Here is a 19089-nt window from a genome sequence, read left to right on the forward strand (position 1 = left end):
AAAAAGCAACAGCCAAGAAATCTGATTTGGGCACCGTTTACTACATACAAGGCACTGGGCTCAGCGTTTTACAAGGATTTACAAAATGAGGGTGGATTAGAGCAGTGGTTCTCGAACTCTAAAATGCATCCGAGTCACCTGAAAAGCTTGTTAGACGCAGACCGCAAAACCTCAGCCCAACTTTTGACTTGGAAGATTTTGGAGATGAGGCTCAAGAATTTGCAAGTTTCCTAGTGATGCTGTAGCTCATCTGCATTTTTGAGGCCGCTGGATTAGATCATTTGGAGTACTTCCCAGCTCTGATATCCTGCTTGCGTTCAAGCCTTGATTCTCATCCTTTGATCCCCCACAATGAGACTTAGAACTAAACCTAGCAAACTCCCAATGGCCTTTGCATAATCCACCATGACCTCCACTTACTCCAAATGGGCATTTTTCTCTAAGGTGAATCCAGCAAAGCCAGCGGTCCAGTACCTACCACACCTGCAGAAATCCTGTGCTATGGGGAAGGCACACACACTCAGACGAAGTCCCAACCCCTCAAATAAGTAGCAACTCTCTTAAAAATGAATTTCTGGTCATCAGAAACAAAGTCCCCAGTCAATCACAGACATAGCCAATAAAGCACCCTAGCTCTTCCTTTACGTCTCTTTTCCCACCACACAATGGCTGATATTGCAGCTTAAGGCCTTTTCCTCCTACCACCGACAGAGGGCCTGGCCTGCTTTGAGAAGAAAAGAAAGCAGATACTGAAATGCATTAGGACCTTGCAATGCTTTGAAATTCACAAAGCTCTACCACACCCATTCTTTCATTAAGGCTTCCTAATCATACTCTGGAGTAGGTGTTATTATTCTGTTTTATAGCTAAGGAAACAAAGGCTCAAATAGGCTTAGTGATTTGGGCAAAGCGCTATAGGAAATGAGAAATAGAATGGGGACAACTGGAACCCAGGTCTCCTGCCTCCCAGCTGAGACATGTTTCCACTGCTTCTTCATCCAAATTATGGGAGAATTCACATTAAAATTTCTCTTCCTAACTCTCATCATCCTTAGCATATTAGCAAAAATGAATCACTATGAGTAAGTAAACGGAGAACTCTAATTGCAGGGCTCTGAATGGAAATGTTTAATTACATAGTTACATATGTGATTCATCAACCAGTTTTGATCGTTGACAATTCCCTTTAAAGAATTCTTTTCCTTTAAAAATTGAAATAATATATTTTAAAAATCTGCCCTGGAATGCTTTATTTTCTTTCAAATAAAGAGATGACTGTTTCTTATGAGTGTCATGATTTCTAGGCAATTGGTCTAATGTCAGCCAGTCATTAATTCCTGGTAGACCTATCACCGTTAGGTCTGAAATGGAAGGGGCTTTATCTGGAAACAACAGACATCTTTTGGACAAAGGAAAGTAACAAAAACTTCTCTGAGATAGGAGGGACCATTCTTTGAAAACCCTAAACCTTTCACCTTGAACTTTCTTCGGGCAGGACTCTTTCCTAAATAGCCCTCAAAATAATGGCACAACTTTGATTTTGCTGTGTTCTCCAGTGTTACTGAGACAGGCCCAGACTGAGGAATGAACTCAGTATTCATAAAAGCAAGGTCTGAGCTGAGGCTCACGCTGGATCCCAAGGGCAATGACCAGCCACAGAAGCAGGCTGGAACAAAACTGTCAGTCTGCTTAGAGTTGCTGGAGGAGCCTAGCACCAGCTATTTCTTTCTTCCAGGTCCCATGAGGGGTTGTCTCAACCATTATTGAGACCTCCTTCCATTTTCTACTTAACCAGATAACCCATGTGTTATTGTTGCTTAAAGGGGTCAATTTATTTTTTTCCTTTTTTTTTTTCTTTTTTCTTTTGAGACAGGGTCTCACTATGTAGTTCAGGCTAGCCTGGAATCACTAGTAGCCCAGGCTGGCCTTGAACTCACAGTGATCCTCCTGCCTCAGCTTCCCAAGCACTGGGATGACAGGCATGCACCACCATGCCCAGCTAGAAGTTAATTTCTTCTTAGACTAACACAGCTTGTAAATAGTACAACCAAAATTCAAACCCAAGTGGAATCTCATTCATTAGCTTAATCGGTAAATACTGATTAAAAGCCAGAGAGGTGACAAGTAGAATAAAATGGTCTTTGACAGCACAGTGAGGAAATGGACAAGAGGCTGTGGTTTCTAGTTAGGAAGCATTAGCGCATCTTGCAAGGCTTCCCAAAAGATAAATGAGCAGCGGTGTGACACAGCTGCACTTCCTTCTATTAAAGCCACTCCTGCATCTAGACGGAACTTCTGCTGGTTGGCACAGAAAGCAGCTGGCCCTGCTTTACCCTTTCCACCTCTTCCAACCCCTCCTCAGAGGAGGCCTGCCTCCCCACAGCCCACATGAGGCTTCCTGACCGGGAAAGAAAACTCTGTGCTTGGCAAGCCAGAGTATGTGGAAAGCTCAGTTACTCTTCTACGCTGCAGTTCACTTTAGAGCAATCACTTCTAATGGTACTCTACGAAGTGGTAACTTACCAGAGTACTAATTGGTAACTGGTTAACTCACTTCCCTCCAGAGTTGCCTAAGTGACTCCTTGCTGAGATGTAGTCCGGGGGCACAGATCTTCTAAGCTGTTCACCTCCAATGCTCTCGAATATGAGGAAAGGAAGTACAGTAGTCTGAGGGCGGGAGGACTGGGTTTGAGTGGTGCCTCTGCTACTGAGTCACTCTGTAACAAATCCTTTCTTTTTCTGTGCCTCTGTTTGCCCAAATTTGAAATAAGGTGATGAGGACTTTGATATCTAGGGGTCCTTCTGACAGTCTGAGACAATAGCTCTTCATTCTTTTTTTTTTTTTTTGGTACCGGGAATTGAAGTCAGGACCTTGTGCTTGCCAACCAGGTGCTTATGCCACTGAGCTATATCCCTGGCATCTCTTCATTCTTTTGAGGTCATAAGTTACTTTGAGAATTTATGCTAAGCTGCTGGCTCCTCCACAAAGTTGGGCCAAAAATCTCATAAAGTTCGTGGAAATCCTAAAGTAAGATTCTTGGTCCAGTATGGCCTGTGAAGTCTGACCGGTCAGGGATTGAACTTCATCTCCGCTCCTCCTTCCCTCCATCCCCCCTTCCTGTCTCCCTCCCAGGGACTAGCCACTCACCTTTAACCGTCATCCAGAAAAATAGCACCAATTATACCTACCTTGCAGTAGTGTTGTGAGAGTGAAAAATAATTATGTACAAGTGTCTGGCCTATAAAGGTGCCCAATAAATGGTAGTTAAAGGAAACAAGGTAATGGCATCTAGCATCTGTGCTCAGGGAATGTTCATTTTCTTTCTTCTCCACAGTAACCAGCAGTTATCTAGACACTTCAGGTGTTCCATAAGTGTTAGTGCTTGACTGTCAAAACTGTCTCAAAATTCCCTTCCTTATGAGGTAGTTTTGGAGAGGAGGATTTCTCCTTCCTCTCAGCTGGATTACTGCAAGGCTTTACACATCTTTGTATTGGGTGTCTCCCTTTCTGTCCCATCCTACTTGGATAGAGAACACCCTTACAAGAATCTTCCAGAAATGAGCACCTAAACTATGATACCTAGTTCACCATTTGTGCTGTGCAAACTTTTAGTTTCTTTTTTTTTAGTATATACTTGCAATACATAATTTTGTATATACTATGTAATTTTGGAAAAATTGTTTGTCCTCTGTACTCCTTACTGTCCTTGTTTGTAGAGTGGAAATAATTGTAGAGACTGACTTATACAGATATTAAGAAGGTTAAAAGAGATTTTATATGTATATATATTTCTAAGTTATATATAATGTATATTAAATTATTGTATTTTAAATGCATATTTATGAGAATTTTAATATTTATACATGAGTTATACATATATATTATTCTAAATGTATAGTATTTTTATATATGGCCTAGACTTGTGTCAGTTACATGACACATGCTCGGTAAATATGAACTATATGAGCTATTATTTTTTCTCTTATTTTACAAATGAAGGAAGTTAAAAGCCTTATAAGTTGTAAAGGACCATGCCCAAAGTCAGCTTGTTGCTCCTCCCTGTCTCTGTATTGGAAGACCAATACAGTACCTTTTCTGACTGTTTGAGTTATTTGGCTTTCATTCAAAGTCTTCCAGAACCTGGCTAAAATTCCAGTTAAGTACCATGTTGTTGGGTAATTATCACAAATTCTTTCTTCTAACCTGAATTTATTTCCTGACTTTTGAATGCTGAGGCACTTACTCTTCAACAGCAGAGACTGGGGTTGTCTAGATCAATGTGTTCCTGGGACTTAGCTTCACCCACAGTCCCTAATCCGCAGCTCACAGCAGCAGCTCTAGTCAATAAAAAAATTTGTTAAATTAAATTATCACTTCGTTCCAGAAATTCACTTGACCTTTACCGTTCATTGCCTTAGAGTGTCAATTATCTTTTTTTAAATGTAGTTTAGCAACCAGTAATATGTGTAGAGCATTCATAATGTGCCAGGATGTATATTATATATTATTTCTTTATATTCCCCTACTTTATTTAACCTAATACATGCTACCTACCATGAACTCAGTAGATTTGTGATAATTGTAAAATGAAACTGGTCTTCTCCTCAGATTATATGAGAAAGTAATTACATTTCTCCAAAGAAGTACTCTAGTATTCTACTGCATCACTTCTAGTTCATAAGAAATACAGGGGACAGAGACACATGTCTAGTGGCACCATGAGGAAGCTATCAGACAAATCCATAATGTATCTCATTCATTCTATAAGGCATCCAGTCTGACTTCCTGAAAGTCAATATTATAGAGAATGCATGCTACATTTGAAAGTTTATACACTTTGACCCAAATCCCTTTACTCCAACCCCTGACTAGTAAGAACCACTTATCTACTGTACTTCTATGAGTTCAACTTCTTTAGATTGCACATATATAAGTAAGATCATACAGTATATGTTTTCTTTGTCCTGGCTTATTGTACTTAGCATACTGTCCTCTACATTCACCCATTTTGTCATAAACGGCAGGATTATCTTCTTCTTTTTTTCTGGTACCAGGAATCAAACTCACGACCTCATGCTTGCCAGGCAGAAGCTGTGCTGCTGAGCTAAATCCCCAGCCCTGATTATCTTCTTTTTTAAGGTTGAATAATAATTGTACCAATGTAAGGATGTATGGATGTATATGTGCATCACATTTTCTTTATCCAGTCATCTGTTCACACACACTAAGTTGGTTTTTGTATCATGGCTATTCTGAACAATGCTGCAGTAGATATGAAGGTACACATATTTTTTTCAGCTCTGATTTCAATTGCTTCAGATATACTGTATACCCAAAAGTAATATTATTGGACAATATGGTAGTTTTAGTTCTGTTTTTCTTGAGGAACTTCCATTATGCTTTCTGTAATGGCTCTACCAATTTATAATTCTATCAACAACATACAATCATTTCTTTTTCCTTACATCCTCACAAACGTTTGTTAACATTTGATTTTTTTTACAATAGTCATCCTTACAGATAGGAGATTAAGTAATTTTTGACAAAGGTGCCAAAAATATACAGTGGAGAAAGGATCATTTCTTCAATAAGTGGTATTGGTAAAACTGGATATACATAAAGAAAAGAATAAAATTGGACTGTTATCTCATACTATGCACAAAAGTTAACCCAAAATGCATTAAAGACTTGAATGTAAGACCTGCACCATAAAGATGCTAGAAGAAAACAGGACAAAATCTCCTTGACATTGGCCTTTGCAATGAATTTATAAATATGACCCTAAAAGCACAAACTTTAATAAAGGCAAAAATGAACAACTGGGACTAACTCAAATTAAAAAGTTTATACACAGCAAAGGAAACAATTACCAAGATGAAAAGGTAACCTATTGTTATGGTGTGCTTCTGGATGTCCTCCCACAGCCTCCTGTAGCCATGGGGCAGGCTTCTAGAGTTTATGATTGATTCATGGGTATGAGTACTAAACCCACCCTAGGGCAAATAGTTTGCATATGTAAGGGAGAGAAAGAGGCTGCTTGCCACTACTCCTCCCGTTCGTGCTTGCTGCTTTTGCTATCTTCTGCCAACTCCATGAACTGTTGCCCTCTGCCATGTGCCACCCTGCCTTGGAGCCAGCTCAGTATGGACTGAGACCTCTACCAACTGTGAGCTAAATAAACCTTTCCTTCCTTAATTTTGGGCATTGGGTATTTTGTCTCAGCAACAAGAGAAAAGTAACCAAGGCACCTTTAGAATGGGAGAAAATACTTATAAACTATATATCCAATAGAGGACTAATATCCAAAACATATAAGGAACTCCTGGAGCTGGGGGTTTAGCTCAGTGGCACAGCTCGTGCCTGGCAAGCATGAGGTTGTGAGTTCGATTCCTGGTACTAGAAAAAAAACAAAACAAACAAACAAACAAACAAAAAATAAGGAACTCCTGCTACTTGACAGCAATAGAAAAGAACCCACAAAAACACCAAAAAGAAAAGCACCAGCAATAGAAAAGAACCACAAAAACACCCAAAACCTAATTACAAAATAGGCAAATGACCTTAATACATATTTTTCTAAAGACATACAAGTGGCAAACAGGTATATAAAAAAGTGCCAGTATTGTTAATCATGAGGGAAATTTAGATCAAAACTACAATGAAAAATCACTTCACATCTGTCAAGTAAATATTTTAACATATATTTTCTTTTTTTTTTTTTTTTTTTTTTTTTCTTTTTGAGACAGGGTCTCGCTATGCAGTTCAGGCTGGCTTTGAGCTCACTGTGTAGCCCAGGCTGGTCTCGAACTCATAATGATCCTTCTACCTCAGCCTCTTGAGTGCTGGGATTACAGGCGTGCACCACCATGACTGACTCAACATATATTTTCATACTTATGAAATCACAGGGACACAAATAAACTGTCTTAATCCACTAACTTTGTCATTCCAATATGTTGGTCAACAAATTTTGAAGTGCTTACTATGTATCATGCCTAGAATCAAAACTCCAAACAGTTAAAAAAAATGCAAGAGAACAGTAAGAGTCTCAACTGTTTTAAATTGTTAAATTTAAGAATAATAATAAAGCACTTTACTGTACCTTTTAAAAGATAATTCAGCCAATGCTTCTGCCACCTACGAAAGTTCTAAGAAAGGTGACAGTGACCCTGACTCTCACAGTTGGGGAAAAAAATGGGAAACTCACCTGGTTAGTGAGGACTAAGAGTCGTGGGGCCACTCTGGGTGTTAGGGGTACTATCCCTCTCTGCTCTCCACCTCCACTTATCTATCTGCAACTGGATGGAAATTCAATTCCAGATAAGAAGGAAAGAGCAGACCACCTTAAGAACCGTTTGCTGCCATTTAAATGTAGGATCCTATTTGACCCGAGTTTTCAGTTGATTTAAGCAATAAGAGAAGAAAGAGGAGTGATTAGCACCCTTAATCATCAATATGGGTGAAAATGACCCCTGACTTGGGACATTCAAGCATTTCCTATATTCCAAATTATCTCTACTCAATTGTGCGCATCAGACCACTTTTCCAAACATATTGACCTGAAAGAATTACTAAGCTTCAGGGGAAGTAGTGATGGTCCTGGTTCTAACATGAAGGTTCATGGCCTTGGGCACTGAAAGAAAATGGCCCTAATTGAAGGGAAAAGCTTAAGGGTAGAGTACATGTGATGATAAGCTAAAATTTAAGAGCTAGATGTGATATTCAGAATGGTACTCCAGGAACTTAGTAAAATGAAGTTATAGTCCCTTAACTGGCACACTGATGCCCCATGCCTCAGGCTCTGCATCTTTAAAACAGGCTGAAATGTGTTTTTTCTCACTGAATTTCTCATATAGATATAGATAGATATAGATATAGAGGGCTGGGGATTTAGCTCAGCGGCAAAGGGCCTGCCTGGCAAGCGCAAGGTCATGAGTTCGGTTCCTGGTACCGGAGAAAAAACAAAACAAAACAAAACAAAACAAAAAAAAAGATATAGATATAGATAGATATAAGATTCTAGTTGTTTAATCAAAAAATATTGAAGTTCTTGTATAAATAAGACCTGGGACACACACAGACAAATAATTTTTCAATAAAGGCTTATTAATACCTATGATCTATATGGTCTGTTCATGGTGAACTAAGGTAAATAAGGCAGATATGATCCCTACCTTCACACAATTTATGGAATATTAGGAAAGCAAACAAGTACATTAAAGCATGATTAGTGATATGGAAAGGAAAGTATAGGATTCTATGGGAACACAAAGAAAAGGGATCTACTCCAGACTTGGATCAGAGGTTTCTCAATAGAAGTGACACCTGAGATCCGAAAAAGGACTTAAAATCTTAAGATGAACAGTATGTGGGTGAAGGTCAAGGAAGAGTATCTTCATAGTGAAACATGTTCTGTTCCTGCCACAGGAAAAAGTTTGCATATTCTGAAAAATGCATTGAAGTTCCTTAAGTCTAAGCCAAAAAGCATAAAGATATACAAGCAAAGAGAAATATTGAAGGCTTGGTCATGAATGGCCTTCTAAGACATTCTGAAGAAACTGAATTTATTCTAAGATCAATGGGAAACTTTTCAAGAGTTTTAAGCAGAGAAATAACAGGACTGCATCTGCATTGGAGGAATGTTGTAGTGGTTACAATATAGAGGACATGACCCCGGGCATGGTGGCACACGCTTGTAATCCCACCACTCGGGAGGCTGAGGTAGGAGGATCACCGCAAGTTCAAGGCCAGCCTGGGCTACAAAGTGAGTTCAGTGCCAGCCTGAAATGCAGAGGAAGACCCTGTCTCAAAAATATATACATAGAGAGGACTTGTTGTAGAGAATAAAGACTGGAAATACATTAGGAGACTGCCACAAAAATCCAGGCAATGGAATTATGGGAACAGGAATTGAAGAACCTCAGAGATGTAGAAGGTATGTTGTAAAACCTACCTCCATCCCATTTTCAGTGCATTCTCTGTTCCCTTTCCTCATGCTGAAGAGAAAATTTTCTTAATCATCCAATGTCTCTTCCTTCTGAGAAACAGCTGGTTGGTTAAAGAGATTAGGACTTGAATCTTAGTCCCAATATTGTAACCCCATGTTTCTGTGATCCTGAAGAAGTTAGGTCAGCAGTTTTAACCTAATAAGTAAAAGAATGGCGTTTCTCATAATACAATTTAGTAGTAATTGTCCTATCTGAAAGCACTGCTTCTATTCTTTAGAGAGGAGAAGCTCATTTCATTCTTTGATAGATCCCAGCTATGTTCACCGTTTTTCATGCAGGACTATGACTCATCTTGATAAACTAAGCAATGGCTTTCCAATTCATGAAATAATCAGAACTAATAGGTGAGTTCTGCAAGGTTGCAGAATACAAGACAAATATATAAAAGAGGTCACTGGACTCCTGCCTTGATCCCAATCCCTCTATTCTGAGTAGCCAGGACACTACTTTTCTGTTACTTCAGCAGAAGAATAATGGTTTACTTTCTTGTTACTATAACCCAGAAAGAAATGCAACTAAAAGAAAAAAGGAATAAGTGGAAATCTACATACTGGACGATAAAACTCCTACCTTCTCTCACCACACTTAGCTGTCAAAATAATGGTAGCTAGGCCTATAACATCCAGTTAGGAGGGTCGAAAATTCTTCTCTGATGAACCTGACATAAAAGAAAGAACCTGAAGGTACTGACAAGCATCTCTATGAAAACATTCCTTTTAGATCACCACAGAGCTGAATAATGAACATGTCCCCTCCACACACAGAAAGCTTCCAACTGAGTTTTATGCATCCCAATATAAATGTGAGCAATCCAGTAGAATAAGAGTTTAGAAGAAATTTCAAACAAATTATCATTAATACCATCAGAGATATAAAATAGTGTATCCTTGAAAAAAAATGAGGATATTCTTCTTTTTAGAAAGAACATTTAGAACATTATCCAATAGAGCTTTCTGTAAAAATAATGTTCTGTTCCTGTGTTGTCTAACAGGGTAGTCACATGTGACCAGAGAGCACTTGGAATGTGGCTAGGACAACCAAGGAACTGACTTTTAATTGCATTTAATTTAAAATTAAATAGTCACATTAAATAGTGAATACCATGTTGGACAGCAGAGATTTAGAAAGTCTGTTCTTTGTATTAAAGATAGAATAGCCAAAATGAAAATCTCAGCAAGCATATTAAAAGATAAAGCTGGCCAGGCATTAATCCTAAGTACTTTGTACATTTTAATTCATTCCAAACATCAAGAGATAGAAAAAAAGAAAGGAAAAATTTAAAAATTGGAAGAGTACCCCACTGGGTCCAACTTCAAAATAATAGGAGTTTCAGAAGAAAAAAGTCTACATGAAAAAGAGGGAGAAAAAAAAAAGAAGAGGGAGAGAAATTATCATGGAAAAAATTCAAGAGAAGTTTCCAGTGAAGTACATGAGTCTCCAACTAAAAAGGCCCACTGAATATCAGTGCATCAGATGTGAAAAAAAAGACCAGCTCCAAGTACATTTTCGTGAAAAGACCCTAAAAACTTTGAGAAAGAAGTAACAGCGCATATAAAGGATCACAAATTAGTATAACATTGGACTTGACAGCAACACTAGAGACTAGAAGACAAATAAAATCTTCCAAATGCTTTTTTAAAAGTATTTTCAAGTCTAGCAATGGTGGTACACACCAGTAATCCCAGCACTGGGGAGACTGAGGCAGGAAAATCACCTCCAGCACAAGGCCAGCCTGGCCTTCATAGTTGGTTCAAGGCCAGCCTGTACTATATACTGAGATCCTATCTTTAAAAAAAAAAAAAAAGGATATTGACAACCAAGTTGTCTGTATCTAAAGATACAACCATGTAAGTGTACAGTTAGAATAAAAGCACTTTCAGGCATATAAACTTAAAATTTTTTTTTAAATCCATGTACCATTTCTCTAGGGCCTACTAAAGGAAGTATCTTACCAAAACAAGGGAGTAAAGCATCATAGAGAAAGACACAGAATTCTTGAAGCAGAATTTCTAACCCATAAAAGGATAATGATGCCCCTAGTAATGGTGAAGAAAGGTTCTAGAAAAACAGTTGCGTCACAGGCCAAAAGAACAGTCTCAACTGGAGCAGGACAAAAACACCAAGACAGATGTCTCCAGACAGACAGAACTGGGAGACTTTGATGTATATGAGTTTAGTGAGAGATTTACACTTATGACAGTTTGTAATGAAATGCTAATTAGTATAAGAGAACTAATTCAAAAAGCAAGGGAACTATTTCAGAGAAGACGAAATTTGCATAAGGCAGTAAACAGATTTCTAATATATTGTACACAATTCAGTTGTGAATATGGTTGTGTTGTTATAACACTGTAAATACTTTGTGTTGATTTAACTTCCCTCAAAATACTAAAGATAAACTAGGCTGCTTTGAGGAGAGGAACTCTAGGTATGTTAAGGCTATGAATGGGAAGAATTAAGAACTCAAGGCAAATAAAGAAATTTAGAGGGGCTGGGGATTTAGCTCAGCAGCAAAGCGCCTGCCTGGCAAGCACAAGGTTGTGAGTTCGATTCCTGGTACCGGAGAAAAACCAAAAAAAAAAAAAAATTTAGAGTATTTGCCTCTTAAGAATGGGGGTAGGAAGCTATGCATGGTGGTACATGCCTATAATCTGAGTTACTTGGGAGACTAATGCAGGAGTACCCCAAGTTTGAGGCCAGGTTGGGCAACTTAATAAGGTTTTGTCTCAAAACAAAAAATAGAAAGGGCTAGTAGTTCAGTGATGAACGAACCCTGGGTTTAATCCCCAGGGCCATAAAACAAACAAACTGAAAAACAACAAAGAGGAGAAAGGACTACTTTTTTCTGTAATAAACCTTGAAAATTAGACTTTTATACCTTGAAAGTAGATCTCTTTAATATTAGAGGAGATCCTACATCATGTACAGGATGAGTAAGTGATTCAGAAAAGAGAAGGAACAACCTTTGTTGCAAAAAATTCCAGGGAGTTTACGTTATGTGCATTTTTAACACCAATTATTTGTTTTTGTTTTTTTTTTTTGTTTGTTTGTTTGTTCATTTTCTGGTACTGGGAATCAAACTCATGACCTTGAGCTTGCCAGGCAGGCACTGTGCCACTGAGCTAAATCCCCAGCCCCAATTATTTATTTTTTCGTGTTTTTTTAATACCAATTATTTGAGGAGTTAGTACATACAAGAGCCTCAGATGAATCATATCAAATTACCTAATCTACTTTTCAAAAACTGTGGTGGGAATATGAATGTGTTCAACTTCTGGCAGTATCTACTAAATTTTTGACATTTACATCTTTTGATTCTATACACCCATACTATAAAATGTTGTATGAATTTTAATAGAGTAAGTACTTCTATGAACCATGACATAACAAGATCTCCAAGACACACTGATAAATGAAAGAGCCCCAAAGCGATATGTATAGTATAAATCTTCTGAGAAAGAAAAGCAAGAACTCCGAAATGTGTACATGTGTGTATAATGACATATACGCATAGTGTATAATGGCCTCTACCAGTCACATCCAAGCTGATACTAAGATATGGTGATGGTATCTCAGCAAAATGCCTTGAAGCCACCTCTCTTCTCCATGTATGCTGGCACTGCACTGACTGCACCCACTACCACCACTACCACCATGCTCTGTTTTCCCTGTGGGAGGTCAGTCTATCATGGAGAGCTTCCATTTCAACGACTATAGCAGGAGAACTTGGACTAAAGGATAAGTCAAACTGCATAAAATCTCAATAAACCTCAGCCAACATTTTGGGGAGTTTGGAAGATGGGGTGACCCTGCAAAGTTGTCCAAAGTTTCAATAAAGGGACCGGGGCTTACCTCTCTGTCTTGTGGTTGAAAACCACCCTGGGAAGTGATGATCTCAGGCAAGGTAGCTCTCTTCAGACGAGGCAGTCCCAAAGGAAAGGCAGCTAAGAGCTGTGTGACAACTGACAGTTGAGTTATGTCTGCCAAATCATTAAAATGATAACTCACCATTTTTAGTAAAAATGCTCTGCTTACTAACGGGTGTAGTAACCAGCTATCAGTTAGAGGAGTAAATTCCATTACAAATAGCTCAACCACATTCCAAGTCCTTTCTGGGAAAGAACTTTTAGGCCAATCTCTTCATTCTACAGAGAGGAAAACTGAGGTCCAGGGAGTCTCATATCATGAGCTACTTTGTGGACACAGTCACATAGTAAATGGCCAGCATCTGAATGTGTGTACGTTCTAGACTTATACTAGATGTTCTGCATGCCTTATTCAATTAAATACTCATGACAATCCAACTGGGTAGGAACCATTATTGTTCTCATTTCACATACACGGAAATAGCTTAGAGCAGCCAGCTGAGTAATTTATCTGAGATTAATCTATTCAGTGATGAAGCTGAGATTTGAGCCTACCTCATTCTGACTGCAGAGCTCACACAGAGGCAATGAGATAAACTTTTCTTTCCTCTGTGTACCTCATGCATTACAAAATTTTATATGAAAAAATATTTATATAAAAAACTCACATGAAAAATTGTGTGTATGCATACATATATATGATGGGATTTATTTCTAAGAATGGATGCGACATTACCACAGAGAACACAGTATTTGTTTTGTTTTCAGGTAAGAGGATCAGTAGGTGTGTTTCTAGATTGAATATCTGTCGCATCAACTATAAATCAGAAACTGCTCAAGTAGTTTCAATTTCCACATCTTCTCCATGCCAGCTTCTCTGGAGCTGGTTGTCTTGCTGCTTTCATAGCTCTATTGTTCCTCCAAAAGAAGCCTGTAGATCTGAGCAAGAAGGATGTGCATGTAAGTGCCCTTTCAGCAACCCTGCAGAGCTCTACTCCTGCCCTTCCCAAATCACCACGGAATGGCCTGTCCACAACAGGCCCAAACCTTCCCGGAGACCTGAGAAGCAGCCAAAGTTAATTCATCTTTCCTCTCCTGCTCCATCAAAACGAAAGCCCTTTCAGTAAAAAAAGACTCTGAAATGTAAAGATTTCCCCTGGTAAAAATGGTATCAAATTACAATAGTATGATGTAGTCCAAGAAACTCTAAACTGTCTGGGAAAAGGTGGATTAATTTGTTTAACAAACATTCATTGTGTTCCTACCAAACTCCAGGCCCTGGGCCAGCTGCTGGAGGCTGCAGTGTTTGGGGAGTATGTCATTTAGCACAGAGCTTCTCAAATATTAGTGTGGGTAAGAATCATTTTGGAAACTTGTTACAAATGCACATTCCTGAGCCCCAGCCAGAGCTTCTGATTGCTCAGGTGGGGCTGAGGCTTAGGAAGTTGCATTTTAAGCAGTGTCTAGGTGATTCAGAAGCCTCTAGTCTTTGGTCAGTACCTTGAGGAAGGCTAACCTAGTGAGTTTTTAAATTCTCATCAGTTGCTGAATTAAGTCACTTAAACTCTGAGTGTTAGTTTTAATTGGAAGATTGGAAGAGATACATGATTTCTAAATCCTTCAGGGAAACTTAGAAAGACTTCCTGGAAAGTCTCTCTATTGGATAACAGCACACCAAGAAGGTACCATCTCTTACCATCTCTTTCGTTTACTTTATCTATTCTGTTTACCATATCAATGTTATACTTCAATTTAAAAGTTTTTAAAGAAAGTAGAAGGCCAAAAGGGTAAGGGGTTTAAAGGTGCCATTCGAGAGAGAAGTAGGGAAAAGTTTGAGTACTTGCAGCAAAGAAAATAGGAATAAGAGAGAAATTCAGACATCTTGATGAAAGCACCGGATGAACTCAGCAGCTGTCATAGTAGAAAGGGCTGGAAATGGGAATTAGCAGATGTGACTGCCAACAGGTGAAAAAGTTCAAGTAGCATGAGTGAGGCACCATGGGTAGGGAAGGAAGGAAGGAAGGAAGGAAGGAAGGAAGGAAGGAAGAAGGAAGGAAGGAAGGAGGAAAGGGGAGGAAGGAGCAGACAGAGAGAGGAGGGAGGGAAAAAGCAGGGGGAAGGGAGGAAGGAGAAGGACTGTGTGTAAAGAAAGGAGAAAGAGAAAAAAATGCAAAAAAGAGGCCATAGCCCCAGGAGAAGCTTATAATATTGTGGTTGGACCTGCCCCATGCTTTTGAGCAGGTAATTTGCTTCAGTCCTATATGTGCTGGACCTCCCAAAGCCATCATTAGGAATAAAAGACTGACACATGTGAAATGTGATTTGTAAACCATAAACAGCTGCTAAATACTGCTTATTAGGAATACATTCTGGTTCAAGATTGGGACAGCTGCAAGTTGGATAGGAGCATGTGGCCAGGTTCTGCTCCCAGTGACTTCCCACATCTTTCCCAAACCTCACCACCAAATACATAGAGGTTGAGTGAGAGGTTTTCTCTCCTTTTATTTCTGCTCTGACACAATTGGGATGCGCCTTTGTGCAGGCCCGAGTATAAGATGCCTTACCACTACCACCACCCGCTTCCAGCTGTTCCACAGACTCGCAGGAGCCCTCCCATCTTCTCCCAGGCAGAGCCAGCTGTTGTCACAGAGCCCACCTGCCTCCTCTCTGGACCAGAGGCCTCAGCAGAGACCAAGGCAGCTTGCTGGAGGGCCTTGGAGAAGGAGGGAAAACAAGACAGGCACTAAAATTAAATGGATTGTCTACAAATGTTTTTTTAATTAACATTGTGATTCTTTTTCAGAGCAGAAGAGGCTCTTTGAGAACAATCGCATTCCCTGAGTGGCAGGCTAGGAACTCAGCAGCTCTGCCCAAAGCCAGGGAGGGAAAGGAGGTGAGAGCAGAGAGGTGATGGATGATGGGAACTTCCCCCTTTGATGGAGAAGAAAGCCAAAAGGAGCGGTGGCGGGAGCTGGAAGGAGGGATTGGTTCGGTAACTTCCCAGGCAGGGGCTTCTGGGAGAGAAGGTAGAGCTTTTTGGGAACCCTGAAGCTGGGAGTTTTGCGTTTTCTTTTGTTCCATGAAATTATGCCACTTTCTCCCTTCTGGCCCTTGGAGAACCCCCAGAAACCAGCCTGGAAACTGCAGCGGGAGCTACCCATCACCTTTGCCTTGTGCCCTTCCGACACCCCGTCAGGAGAAAGAAGGAATCCAAGAGGGCGTGGGGGGGGGGGAGAAGGCTGTGGGGGAGACAGGTCAGAAAGCCCACTAGGAAGAGAGGCCCTCAGAGAGGCAGGGTGTTCTGGACGAGAGAAGGGTAGAAAAAGGAAGTGGCTTCAAGGGAAAGCGGGGAGCTCGAAAACTGCAGAGCTGAAAGATGCTATGGGTTTTGCAAAACAAAAGTGAACTGTATGTGGGAGGCGGACCTAATCTCAGCAAAACCCGGAGCTCAAAGCGGGACCCCAAGCCCGCAGCACCTCAACTCAGTTTAAGGACTCCGCTGCCCACATTGTGCAACCGTCACCTTTTGGATGTTTCGAACTGGGGGTGCAATCTTAGCTTAAGAGAGAGGCTCGAGGGGCCTGACTGGTGCGGGTGCCGTGAGGGTGTTTGGACGCAGTCGGAGGGATCCGGAGGTGCTGTACCCTTGCTCCGGCTTCACCCCCGGCGGCCGCGAGCGCGCTGGGGGAGAGAGCGTTCAGAAGAGGCTTCTCCCTGGCCTCCAAGCTTGCTCAAACTCCAGCCGCCAGAGCCTCGGTCCTGGGACCAGATGAGCAGATGGAGGGAGAAGTCTCTTCCCGGAAAGAGTATAGATTTCACTGTCTTGCTCCCTCAAAGTTGTTTTGTGGCTTTGGTTAGTTACTTTTTCCTTTTTTCTTCTCTTTGGCTGAAAGACTTGTTCTAAGTCAGAAGAGAACAAAAATTTGCCTGTCCTGGCCCCGTGGGTGCACAAAATCCCATATGCACATGCAGCCGAAAACTCTGGAACCTGACAGCGGTAGGAAGCAGGGATTTTAGGATTCTGAGACAAGTTCCTAAATAAACCCAGAAATTTACAGTGGGGGAGGGCCCGAGGGACTCCCACCTTAGGAGCAAAGGCAGCTCCCGAGGGAGAGTCGGGAAGGGTGCTGGGTCCTTGTAGTCCAGGGTCTATTTCTCTGGGAACCAAAATCTCCCCAAACCTCACCCCAGAAGTTCACCGGCACCAGTTGCAGGGCCCCAAACTGCGGCTGCCGCCACCCTCTGCCCCAGGAGTCCTCACGCTGGACTCGTCAGTCCTGGCTCTTCTTTTTCTTCTTCCTTTTTGTTTTTATTTTTTATCCTTTAAATATAAGACAAAAATACACCTCATTTATCATCATAGATATATATATTTCACTCTCACCACATAAATACAAAACATCCAAATAGCCAAAACATTCAGAACAAAGTTAGTAGCCAGGATTCAGTGACACCTACCCGCGTTTGAATCATTCATTATTTTTTCACTATTTGCCTAAAAAAAAAAAAAAAAAAAAAAAAAAAGAAAGAAAAGAAAGAAAAAGAAAAAGAAAAAAGGAAAAAAAGCTTCCAGCGTAAATAATTTACAATAAAGTTACTATTTTAAAAAATGGTTTGCGCTCGTTTCGGATGGACAAATACATTCTAGACACTGCGGCATCTCGCGGTCTGGGTCTGTGATTTTTGGTTAAAATGCGGGTGGCTGCGGCTGTAGGGACTGTCGTTGCTGCGCGGGGTAGGGGTGAAGCCGAGCCACCGTGGCAGTCGGGCTTGGACTTGGGACCACTGAAATCCTGGGGTTGGGGAGTGACAGTGAATGCCTTTCCTATTAGCCTCGCAGGAAACCACTGGAATCCGAGGGACTACCCGGCAGCGCGCCTACCTCCCCTTACGAAAAGAACTTCGCTGAAAACCAGGCAATTCCTGCGTGGTTGAAAGATGTTATTAATCTGGGAATGTGGAAGTGGAGGCAATGGGTGTTGAGATTCGTTTCCAAACCCAGCAATTCTTCCCGGAGCCACGCTCCTGGGCGGTCGTGGGGCGAGGCGCTGAGGTGGGGACAACTGCCTGTGGCCGGGCCGGGTTCTCCAGAAGGAGCGGCAGGCTGTCCCACACGGCTCCAAACAGCCTTGAAGAAAAGATTCTGACTTTACTGGCGACGTTTCCTTTGCTTTCCTCACTTTAAATTCCTATTTAAAGTCAAAACACCCAGAACTTTTAATTCTGCATTGCCCTGCGGCGCATTCTCTATTCTGATTTCTTACAACTTCCAAACTCCATTATTACAAATACTTAAAAACTGGTTCCATTTCACCTGGTTTGATGTAGTAGTTACTACTCTTTATTGCTGATTAGATCAAATTTATTACCACCGTTGCCTACTATGATGATTGGTGTATTGTTTCCTGGGATCTGGGAGGCTGTGATAGGAGTTTCCCTAAACGGGAGAAAACTCGGCAGAAAGTGTCCGCCAGGAAGCTAAGAGTGCACCGACATTTCCGAGAGGTCCACAAAGCGGGGCCCAGGCGCTCCCAAAAGCCCTGGTTTCTCTAGCAAGAGGAAGAAACGTCCTCCGTTTTGGTCTAAAGAAGCTTGCATGCTTTTTCAGCCCCTGGGGTCTGCGTAAAGCTTTCCTCTTTCAAATATTCATAGGAATAATCCGCAGCGGCGGCAGCCCAATCTAGAGCAGGTGTCCTGTGCCGTGGACTTAGAACCAGTCTTTTCCCTCCAGGGCTGAGGATTGGTTGGGACACCAGGTTGGCTAATTCGGGTAGTTCCCTCAATTCTTTGGATCGCTCCAGGATTCAGAAAGAAGGGGGCGGGGGCGGGGGAAAGAGAGCCCAAGTGAGATGCAGAGCTTGGTGGGAAAGGAGCTGTCAGAGGCCTGGTGGAGGCAGGAGACCAGCGCAGGAGCCCTGGGCGCCTAACGCGCGCGAATCCATAAATATCACCACAATAGATACCATAAATATAAATACAGGGAAACACGTAAAATCAGTCCAGCGCTTTTTTCTCGGCCCCTTCTTTATTGTTGGTCCGGGAGTAAGGCTCGAAGGCCGAGGAGCTCAGGTACCTGGCGGAGAGTTCTTGTAAATTCCCGGCTAGCGAACCAGCCATTGTCAACGGGGCGGAAGACAGGCGGCTGGCGACCGAGCCGAGCAGCGAGGGCACCGGCAGGCTGAAGAGGCCGTGGCCCGCGGCCGGCGCTCCCGCG

The 19089-nt window shown here is 41.3% G+C and overlaps 1 protein-coding gene across 1 annotated transcript in view; it reads right to left on the bottom strand.

Annotated features, from left to right (window-relative positions):
* Nucleotides 1-18869: 18869 nt before the first annotated feature.
* Nucleotides 18870-19089, bottom strand: part of Vax1 (ventral anterior homeobox 1) — a 3912-nt gene continuing 3692 nt past the window's right edge. The window contains exon 4 of the mRNA XM_005387908.1: nt 18870-19088. Coding sequence (XP_005387965.1) covers nt 18870-19088 — 219 coding nt within the window. The remainder of the gene's footprint in view (nt 19089) is intronic.

This window comes from Chinchilla lanigera, unplaced genomic scaffold, assembly GCF_000276665.1.
Source record: "Chinchilla lanigera isolate Chin_1 unplaced genomic scaffold, ChiLan1.0 scaffold00030, whole genome shotgun sequence".
NCBI classification, from domain to species: domain Eukaryota; kingdom Metazoa; phylum Chordata; class Mammalia; order Rodentia; family Chinchillidae; genus Chinchilla; species Chinchilla lanigera.